Source organism: Fukomys damarensis, unplaced genomic scaffold (assembly GCF_012274545.1).
Source record: "Fukomys damarensis isolate Sample0158 unplaced genomic scaffold, DMR_v1.0_HiC HiC_scaffold_19, whole genome shotgun sequence".
NCBI classification, from domain to species: domain Eukaryota; kingdom Metazoa; phylum Chordata; class Mammalia; order Rodentia; family Bathyergidae; genus Fukomys; species Fukomys damarensis.
In genome coordinates this window covers 66323910-66334895 of record NW_022900931.1, presented here as the reverse complement: position 1 = coordinate 66334895, position 10986 = coordinate 66323910, and the positions used below count along the sequence as shown (strand labels likewise).

Here is a 10986-nt window from a genome sequence, read left to right as displayed (position 1 = left end):
GCACGTTTCCAAGCCCACAGGACACACAACACCAAGAGAGAGCCCTAACGGAAATGCGTGGGGTGATGCCGATGTGTCGGTGGAGGATGGTCAGTCATTTCGGATGTATCACTCTGTTGGGGGTGTGGATACAGCGAGGTGCCGTGAATGCGTGAGCAGAAGAGAGAGGCACATGAGCAACATGCAGGAATCTGCCACCTGTGATGTGAATCCAGAACCTTAAAAAATAAGGTTGGCCCACACAAGTCATCGCAGGGCCCTAGGAGGTTAAGGCAGGAGAATTCCAAATTCTACCCAGCCTGGCAACTTAACAACCTAGTAAGAAATTATTTTAAAATAAAAATAAAGATAGAAAAGGACTGGAGATGTAGCTCAGAGTGAACACCCTGGGTTAACTGCCCAGTATGATAAATACATAAATAAAGTCTATTTTAAACAATAGAAATGTATTTATTTTTCTAGTTCTTTTTTTTTTTTTTTTTGGTACCGGGGATTGAACTCGGGTCTTTATGCTTGCAAGGCAGGGCACCAAACTGCTGAACCAAATCCCTAGCCCGAAATGTATTTATTTTTATTAGACATATCTGAAGTACATAATGACCGCAAAATTAAAAGACATGAAAGGAATATACAAGCCTTATGTTTGCTGTTCCTTGCAGTTCTTTCACCTTTACTCAGAATTTACTCACATTTACATGAAAGGGTGACGAAAGACATGAATTTGTAGCTGGATTAATTAATAACACCCTTTCGGTCTCTCTCTCTTTCTTTTCTTTTCTTCCTCTTTTTTAAAATTTTATTTTATTTTTGTACTAGGGATTGAACCTATGTCCTTAGCACTGGGTCACCATCCCTTTTTTAATTGTTCTATTTTGAGACAATGTCTCTCCACTTTCATTGCTAAGGCTGGGCTTGAACTTGCAATTCTCCTGCCTTTGGCTCCCAGAGAACTGGGGTTACACACCCCGAATCCACACAATTTTGTTAGCGAAGAGAGGGGGTGAACATTGTGTAGGTAAGGACAGTCTCTACTGTAGATCAACTTTTGGAATTCAATATCCCTTCAAACTCTTCTTCTCAAAAAGAAGTAATCTTATTCTTCCCAAGGGGGATAACCCCAAAGATTTGGAAGTTAAAGGCTTAATCAGGTCTGTGTGTGTGATGAGTCTCCCATAATTTAGAATTCTCAAGTGCCAAAGACAACCAGTGTACAATGGGACCATGAGTGTCAGGTAACCACAAAGGAAACGCCCAATGAAAAGAAGAAAATGGGGGTATGTAGGAGGTGCTACTGTATTTCAATTAATCAAGGCCAGGAGGGAAAATCCAGGAGCCCTGAAGGAAAATGTTCAACCTCTAGAAAGGAAAACCTGTGCTTCCACATTGGAGAATTAACAATTAGCTTCCTCTCCTGGGGCAGGAACTGATTAATCCTCATTTTCCGTGGCCACATCTTAGTTGGACATTAAGAGTATACATTTCCTGAAAACTTGAAAGCACATATAGATAGGAATGCCGATGAAATGGGTAAACCACTCTGCCTTGGAGATGCAAAGAACCTCAGGGGTGACTTGACGAGAAGTAAAGCAGGGGTGTGAGGAGGGGATCCTGAAGACAGGGCTGCCTGTCATTCATTTAGGTTTCTTGTCTTGTCATTGGAAAAGTGTGTTTAACAATGAAAGTCCATTTGTGAGCAGTTAGTAGAAAACAAGGAAACAGGCAGAATAATGTTATGGGCGGGTTCATCTATAAACAAATCCCCCAGATAACAATTAACCAGAGTCCTTTACTTGAAGCAGAAATGTTTAAGAATGAATAAGACACATGGATATATTTATAACCTATGAACTTGGCCTCCTTCATATCTTAAGGTTGGAGTTCATTTTAAATAAAGATTCTCACTCAGCACCTAAGTGATAAAATTGCCTATTAATTTATTAGTATTTATTGATTCAGTTAATTCAGAAGAAATTCTGTTATCCATTAATTCAGTGAACACAACAGTCACTTTTTTACACATGAGGAAGATGAGGATCCATTAGTGATAACACATTAAAATCTCTGCTTTCAGAAAGTGTACATTATTATTTCAAAGAAACCTTATCAAGCTACATACATAATTATGTTTTTTATGTCAGTACATTTGACAGTGTGGATGAAATGAAAAAAACCTCCTTACATATTACAGTTTTCCAAAGCTGAAAGAGGAAAAGATAAATGAATAAGACAGTAATTATTAATGAAATTAAACTTCTTATTAAAAGTCTTCCGAATGAAAATACTAGACCCTGTGGGCTTTAGTAGTGAAAGTGTAAACAATGAAGAAAGATACAACAGCAGAGACTAGATTCAGAGAGTTTCCAGTGCCTTTTAGGAGACCAGTGCAAGTTTGATGCAAAATAAGGACATTAGAGGAAATTACAGTAGCAGTCATCTTTATGTAAATGCTGATACTCTCAGCAAATTGAGGGTGATAGATTACAAACTTATGAAATACACCATGAAAAATTACACCAGAAGGATTAAGTGTGCTTTAGTTTAGGAATGGAGTAGTTTAAAATTCAAAAAGTAATGAATATAATTCATGATCACATAAGTAAAATGATAAAATGACAGTTGTTTCAAAATATGTAGAAAGTACATTTAATAAAATCCAATAGCCATTCATAATTTTTTAAAAAGAGGAAAATTTTTAGTAAACTGGGGAATACCAAAGTATGGTTGTAATCCCTGATACTTTGGAGGCTGAGGCATGAGGATTGCAAGTTCAAGGCCAGCCCAGGTGACTAAATCAGACTCTGTATCTAAATAAAATAAAAAGGCTTTGGAGCCTCAGCTCAGTGCTTCCTGAGTTCAATCTCCGGTGGCCCCTTTACCAAAGTACAAAAACTTCATAGCAAGCATTTTACCTAATGGTGAAATTAAGTTTTAATTTGCACGATCTTCTCTAAGTCCCAGGAGTCCACAGCATTCATTTTTCTGCTGTATTCTTGCTCCACATCCACATAGGTCAGGATACACTCTTGGGTCAAAACAACACAAAAAACACCGACAGAGCCCACTATCTTATTTCTTTCCCTCCAAATCAGGGGATGTAGAAGTAATTTTCCACATCAAATATTCTAGGGCATAGATCAAGGTGAAATAAAGCTGGAGGTGGGATCGGGGTAGGTAGAATAAGGCACAAATCTGAGCTCCTCCTCACATTGCTGTTAACTCCACCTCTGCAGCAGGTGCCCCAGAACTGATGGCTGTGTCAATGGTCTGGACCACGTCCTCACTCAGGGCCTTCTCCAGTCTGATGGGTAAGGAGTGGATCAGTTTCTCTCGGAAGTCGTGACCCACAAAGACGTAGAGTATTGGGTTGAGGCAGCTGTTGAAGCAGGCCAGGGACATTGCTTGAGGGATCAGTATCAGGAGTACATTGAGCTCATCTTCATACGTTTCAATCTCTTTGGCCCAGACTGAGACTAGAAGCATAATCAGTTGAAAGGGGAACCAACAAATGAAAAAGGAAGCCACAACAGCAGTGAGGACCCAAAAGGGACGGCTGGTCTTCATCATGCCCATTCTACAAATCTTGGCAGTGATGAGCCCATAGCACATGAAGATGATGGACATGGGCATAAAGAAGCCAATAAGGAACCGGACAATCCCAAGAGGTGGTAATATTGCAAATAGTACCTTCTCCTGCTCTTCCTCTGTGGATCCCAAAGATTCAAAGGAGACAAAACAGTATACATTCCTTTGTTCATCATTTACTGTATTTGAGAAGATGAAAGCTGGCAAAGCAAACACTCCAGCAAGAATCCAGGGTCCGACGATGACCTTCTTGGCCAGGCTCACGGTGCGGCGGTTCTGGGCCCACACTGGATGCAGGACACAAATACAGCGGTCCAGAGCGATGAGAGCGATCAGGAAGACACTGCCGAACAGGTTTAGGTCCACAACTATGTTAATCGACTTGCAGAGGAACCAGCCAAAAGGCCATTTTCCTCTCCTGGCCATGGAGACAATGAGGAAAGGGAGGGTGGTGGTGAAGGAGAAGTCGGCTATTGCCAAGTTCAGGTAACAGATGGAGGTGACTGTGCATGCCATCCGGAACCCAGCCACCCAGATCACCAGCCCATTGCCCAGCACACCCAGGACACAGGTGACCGAGAGTAGCACCATTGGGAATATCCACAGAACACGGTAGCCAACAGACTCATGGAGTGTCCTTTCAGATTCATACGGAAGAAGTGAGATGTTGCCTTCCATGCTGCCCACACCTGAAACATTTCAACAAAGGCCATTTCTCAGATGTGGATTTGTCTAACAGCCTCCATATTCAGACCCAATGTCACCTGCCCCTGTAGCTCCCACTCCACCAAGGGAATCCATTTTACCAATCCTAGTGCCCAGTAATACCATAAAATTGGATGTCTCTTGGAAGTTCTTATGGGAAAGGAAAGTTCCCCCATCTTCTCACAATTATAAGTATACGTTTGTCTCTGATTTAAGAGGACAACCACAACTTCTCCACCAACAGGAATGTCAACCTGAGGATGTACAGGTAACAGAACATGCAGGTCCTGCAGCTTCACATACTGAGGACAACACTGGAGTCAACCATCACATTCACTGCGGTTCTACTCCCGAATCGATGTGTAAGGGGCAGCAAGTCTGTGCTCTACTTCTGCTGCAAGTTCATGTCATCTCATGGATCTTGTCCCTGTCCCAGTGTGGGAGTCTTGGAACTATTGTCTGCTTAGTTTTGTATTTAATTTAAGGGTTTGTCTAGAGTTTGTACTTGAAGAGAGTGTAGCACATTCATGGTACCATGTGGCAATATGTTACAACGTCTGGATTCTATGCAAAAAGAAGTCAGTAAAGAAGACCCCCATCTCTACTTTTAACCCAGTGAATTTCTTCATCCCTGCTTTATATCCACTCTGAAAAGCCAAGGATTTGTCCAATTTGAGTGTTCTGTGTGATAAAGAGTATGACCGTGGCAAATTTTCTTAATATTTGTGGGGTTCTTATTAGAGACTATGTTTTGTGTTGATTACTGTACTCGGGGTCTGGTTTGGTCTACATAATTGCTCTGAAATTGTTTGGTTTTTCTTGTTTTATAGGAATAAATTGATTTTCAAAACATTTATGAAGCCTGCTGTAGGTAATTTAAGCAGTAAATGGTATAAGAAGGATTTAGGTCCAGCTTGGTCTGCAAATGGCAGTTACTGAAGAGTTCTTCACATTTAATATCTGTTATAATATTCTGTCATCTCTGTTTTATCAGCACAAAAACTATAACCCAGGGATTCTACCAAACTTTTCAACAGCACAACCAGCCAGTCAATGGAGGCAGCAAGATTTGAAAAGCAGGTTTAACTCATTCCAGAGCCCTTGCTCTTCAGCACTGCCCTTGAAAGGCATTCCTCAGAATTGCCTCCGTATGCTTGTCCCAAATTATGATGCTCATCCTCTTTTGTTTCCCTTCTTACTTCCCCCATTTCTTATCTTTCCCTTTCTCAACCGTGGCACTCTTGACATTGGAGCCCGGGTACTTTGTTGGTTGGGGATGCCCTTTGCATTTTAGAATGTGTAGGGTCATCTCTGGCCTCTCCACTCATGGCATTATCAACTTCCCTCCAATAATGACAAAGCGTCCTTGGGGAGGCAAAATCACGCCCAGTTCCAAGTCACCATTTTTCTGTAAAGAACCCTAGGTTCTAGTTAAGTAAATCTGTATTTGAATTCTACGTCAGACACCTCCCCATTGGGAGTTCTTGAACTAAATCAACTCTGAGCCTCAGTTTCCTCCTCTGCAGGATGAATCTAATTTTGGGGTGGAAACAGACTTCCGGGTGATCATTAAACATGAACAGATATGGGAATCTTGGCTAGACCCTGTGCGTAACAAATGGGAACTCCTCCTCAGCAAGATCTGTGCTGTGTCTTGGACTCATCTGTGGGCTGTGCATTGTGGAAGTTTAAGGTCAAACAAGAACAATGCTCCCAACAGTAATTGCTGTTCTTTCCAAACATTGTCCACACCCAAACAGCTACCTCCACCCTTCAGAGTTCTCAGTGGCTCTTGAAGATTGCACGTGTTCATTTACATAAGGCATTGATACACTCAAGAGGTTAGAACTATTGAACAACATTAGTTATACTCATAAAACTATTGTAAAAGTGAAGAGGTTAAGGCTTAGCCTGGTTACGTTAGTTGTTTAATACTACCAGTTAGAAAATAGCACAGCCAGAGTTTGATCTCGGCTTGACTGATTTCCTCCAGAATTATGCTCTTAATCTTCTCCCACCCTGTGTTTCCTCAACAAATCCAGGTTTTCTGTTCCTGTCCTAAAATATCAGATAAGGCACTTGGAAGATGATACATTCAAAAATCTCATAAGATTTCAGTGTAGCAAGGAAGGGCAGGGACAGATGGGGCTACCAACAAGACAAAGTTGCAAAATTATGGGTGCACCCTGGTTGTGAGGTGGGGGAGAGAGCTGTGAGCCTTGGAGCTTTCTGACTGACCTCGATGGCCCGTGTGTGGTAAGACCTACTACAGGCCAACATCTGATTACAGCAAACCACTTTGGGGCTGACAGCTCCATCATACAACACAAAGTGAAACCACAGCTCAGAGAGAGGAAGTGACTGCCACATGCCTCGACTATCAGTGTGCAATTACATTTTATAACCGTGTATTTTAAATGGGAACCCGGCGCTTCCTTGTGATTCACTCTACTTTTAGCATATTCTCTCACCCTCATCTTTAAAGTTCATTTCAGAATTCTTTTCCATCCCCAATACCGACCTCCCACATTTGTTTTGGATCCCTCCTCTTACCTTCCCCAAAATGTGCCTCCTGCATTTTTTCATCTATATTCTGAAAAAAAAAAAACTTCTAGGATTCCATTTCTACTATTTTATGCACACTGTGACATACACATTATTATACTCCTCCCTGTAGAAGACATGATCCTTAGTCTGTGGTCCTCTCCAACTCCAGTCCCATTTCCCTCTCAAGATTTCTTTCCGTGAAAAGCACCCACAGTCAGACACCAGAAGGGGCTACCCTAACTCCCCGTCTATTTCTTCTCCTTGCATTTTCTCCAAACTCATTGCCTGTGAGTCCTTTGCACATCACCAGATGTGGGCTACTGGAAGAGCATGAATTCTATCACCAAAGCCAGTGGTCTCATCTTTATTCTTATCCCAATTCTCAGTGACAGAGGGTCCATCAGAGGTCTCCCTTCCTCAGATATAATTGTCTTTGCTTTGAGAATATAACATACACACAAAATACATTCTTCGTTCTTTAATTGACTGGTCTTGCTCTTTTGGGTCCAATTTACAAGCTTTTTATTCTATGAATTTCATTCCAAATTTGGGTTTGTGCCTTGCCATCCACCCCCATCCTCTATCCGTGACCATTCTATAAGAGATACCATCCAGTCTTGTGGCTTACATATCATGCTGACAACTTGTAATCCAAGCCATCATCTGTAGCATTGTCCCAGAGCTCTGGCCTGATAGAGTCGACTGAGTTCCTGTCATTTCCACATGAGAGGCCCCAACAAAATTCCAAACTAACACTGCCTAAACGAGACTCTTAAATGTCCACTCTCCAAATACTCTGCTCTGAGTTCACATATTGAGTTGAGGAAGCACCAAATGTAGAATATATCTTTGATTGTTTTTTCTTTGCCCTGCAGTCCAATTCTAGCCCTTTTAATATTGAATATACTGAATCTTCTCTACCCTACCTGCCTTGTCTGTAGCCCTTCGTTTTTTCACCAACCTCACAGATAAGTTGATTAAACCTACTGCCTCCTCCCCTAAAATCCATTCTCATGGAAGAAATCAAAACATCTCTTTAAAAGACAATAAAAATCATGACACTAAAGGAGGCATTTTGGCAAACCTCTGTAATCACAACTATGCAGCAGGCTGAGGCACCGACAGTGGCAAGTTCGAGCCCATCTAGGCAACGTGGTGAGACTTTGTCTCAAAAGAAAATATGTAAACCAAAGCATGGTGGCACAGCTCAGGCAGAGTGCCTCTGTGTTAGGTTCTCCATGCCACGCAAAAATAAATAATCATGAAGATGATGACATTGCTCGGCTCGGTGCCGTCGGTTGCCTCTCTCCTACATCAGTCGGCCCGTGTGTGCGTCTCCCCTGTCTGCGCTCACGTCTCGCCTCTCCACTAGGATCTCTGTCGCTCACCCAGTTCACACTGAGCTCCGTCACCTCCTTGTCCATGCATTGCACTGCTGGCTCAGGGATGCTGCGCTGTCTGTTCCCTTCTGCTCACAGTGGTCTTCTCGTGGACTTCCTTTACCTGGCTCTTCCCGAATATTCATTCCTCAGCCTAAATATTACGTCCTGCAAGGTCCAGTTTGACCCATGATGTAAAGCTGCTTCCTCAGACCCAGCTACTCTCCCTGGGTAGTTTTTTGTTCATATGTTGATTGATTTATTTTTCAACTCGAATGCGCTCAGCGCTAGTGTGTAAACTCTAGAAGACGACCACGTTTGTTCGATTCTTTGTCTCTAGAGTTTCACTGTCCAATAGAAATGCAGTGTCAGCCCCAAGTGGGAGTCACGCATATGATTTTCAGTTTTCTGGTGGCCATGTTAAAAGTTTTAAAATTCTAGAAAAAATAAATTTTAGCAATACGGTTAATTAACCCAACCTATCCACAGGCATAGCATTAGAATATGTTATCCAAATAAACTTTTAGGCTGAGGTGATTACACAAATGTGTAATAACATCTACTCAGGAACCTGTGGCAGGAAGATGATGAGTTCAAGGCCACCCTGACAACTTAGAAAGACCCAGACTCACTGACAATAAATACAAATGAAAAAATTGCTAATGAGATCATTTATACTCTTTTTGAATGTATCAAACACCTTGTGCATTCTGAACATTTGAAGTTGAGAGCTCAGTAGCTGTCCTCATCAGGTGGATACTGGACAGCTCCTCTTGAGAGGTAGGAAGTGCCTGTCATCCATAGCTATTCAAACAATAACTTCTAAACTGCCACTTACAACTTACCCCCAAGTGAGATTCTTGCTTGCGGCAGGCTCGTGGCGTCCTGTGAAGTAAAACAAGTTCTCAGCCTTCAGAAGAGATTTTATTGAGGGTCAGAAGGAGGGACAGAGAAACCAGAACCAGCCATGTGACAGAAACTGGCGGCTCCTCCTGATTTCCGGTAGATATTGCAAACAAGCTGTAGACTCTGAGAAACGTCTCAGACATTCTGAGGGAGGCAGAGGGCCAGTATTGTGAATGTCAGGGTTCAGGAACTGGGAGACAGGTTCTTTCTTCTTCAGAGAGTCAAGAACATGGAAGAAACTATTACTGAGACAAGAAGAATTACAAGCAGACAGTAAAAGAGAGGATGGTTAAGCAAAGAATACCTTCTCTGCTTAAAACTTTTCCATGGATGGTGTGGCATTTTTTGACACCAAGCAATTCTCCAATTCTCCAAGAATGCTAGCTGTGAGTCTTACACCTCCATCAAGGTGCAAGGTGAGAGGGTTCAGACTATTCCTCTCAGTGAGAGAAATGACAGAATTTTGTTGGTATCCTCTTCCAAGACCTGCATCAAATAGATCTGGTTAGATCTGGGGAGTCATCCCTGAAATGGGAGGAGAGTAGATCAGTTTGGCTTGGCTGTTATGACCCAGCACCACAGAGGAGGGGATTAAATAATAGAAACTGATTTTCTCACGGTTCTAGAGGGTGGGAAGCTGAGGTCAGCGGTGAGTCTTTCTCCTTGGCTTGCCGTGGCTCTCGCCTCCCCGTTTCCCTCATGGTCCTTGCTCTGTGTGGGTCTGCATTGTAACCTCATCTTCTGTTAAGGACACCAGTCAAACTGGACTAGGGTCCACCAGAATGGCATCACTTCAACTAAGTTTCCTCTTTAAAGGTCTCTACCTCTGGGTGTCACATTCTAAGGCTTTGGGCATTGGCTGGGCACGGTTTATGCCCTAATATGGAATGATAAAGAGTGAGGAGATGGGCATTATTACTCCCAGTTCAAAGGCAGAGTGACTGACACTTGGCGATTAGAATCAGGGATCCAGTGCAGCCCTTTTTCTGTTTTGGTTTGGCTTGTATGAAAGAGCAAAGAATGGCTTTACATTTTTTACTGGCTCAAGAAAACCAAGAGAATATTTTGTGACACACGAAGGTGATAAGAACTCCAGCAGCCATGTCCTCGGGTAAAACTGTTTGCACAGACACACGGACTCTGGGCAAAGAATGTACAGTGCGATCCACGCTGCAGAGCGGAGCCGGGGAGCTCCCGGCAGAGCCGGTGCCGCCGAGGAAGAGATGTTCACTCTCCAGCCCTTTCCGGAAACTGCTGACCCTGGTTCCATGCTGTGTCCATTTGGGTAACTGGTGACCAGCAGACCTGGATTCCGGCCCAGCCTTCACCATCACAAACACCGTCTGGAGGCTTTGCAGGTCCGGAGGCCGCTCCAGACAGTCCAGCTGTTAGGAATTCCTCCCACCCTGCCCAGTCCTGATGTCACTTCCCTCGGCCTCTGCCTGCTCAGGCAGTGAGGTCCTGTGAAAGTGGGAGTCCGCCCTGAGACTTTGCTTCTTTCCTTCACCTCAGCTGCTTTGCCCTGCACAACCTTGCTGGGTGTGTCTTTGTGGACTAGCTTGTTAATCGTGGGCCCTTTGGGACCGTGAACTCGCACGTGCTTTAGTAAAGGCAGTTTACGGGGAACAGAAAGGGGGATCTCGTGGTCCCAGCTGCAAGAAGGACAGCTCAGCTTCAGACCACTTCAAACTGTCCTCAGCCCCACTCCCTCTGGAGTTCCTCGTGTCCTACATCCTCTTGGCATCCGGACCATCTCTTCCACTGTGCCTTTCTCTCTTCTCTTCGGATCTTCCACAGACTTGACCGTCCCATGACTCTCGGCCACATTTACTCTCGTTACCTATCCACCCTTGGGAACCCACTAAAG

General features: G+C 43.3%; 1 protein-coding gene across 1 annotated transcript; it reads right to left on the bottom strand.

Moving 5' to 3' along the window:
• Positions 1–2818: 2818 nt before the first annotated feature.
• LOC104857222 (N-formyl peptide receptor 2) lies at positions 2819–9095 on the bottom strand. The gene is made up of 2 exons (XM_010616997.3): positions 9059–9095; positions 2819–4271 (listed from the first exon to the last, which is right to left on the bottom strand). The coding sequence occupies exon 2, from the start codon at positions 4258–4260 to the stop codon at positions 3202–3204; it is 1059 nt and encodes a 352-aa protein (XP_010615299.1). The 5' UTR covers positions 4261–4271; positions 9059–9095; the 3' UTR covers positions 2819–3201.
• Positions 9096–10986: the final 1891 nt, after the last annotated feature.

What these genes read in the sequence shown, in the direction of transcription:
- LOC104857222 (XM_010616997.3), bottom strand. Translation starts at nt 4,260, where the DNA reads ATGGAAGGCAACATCTCACTTCTTCCGTATGAATCTGAAAGGACACTC.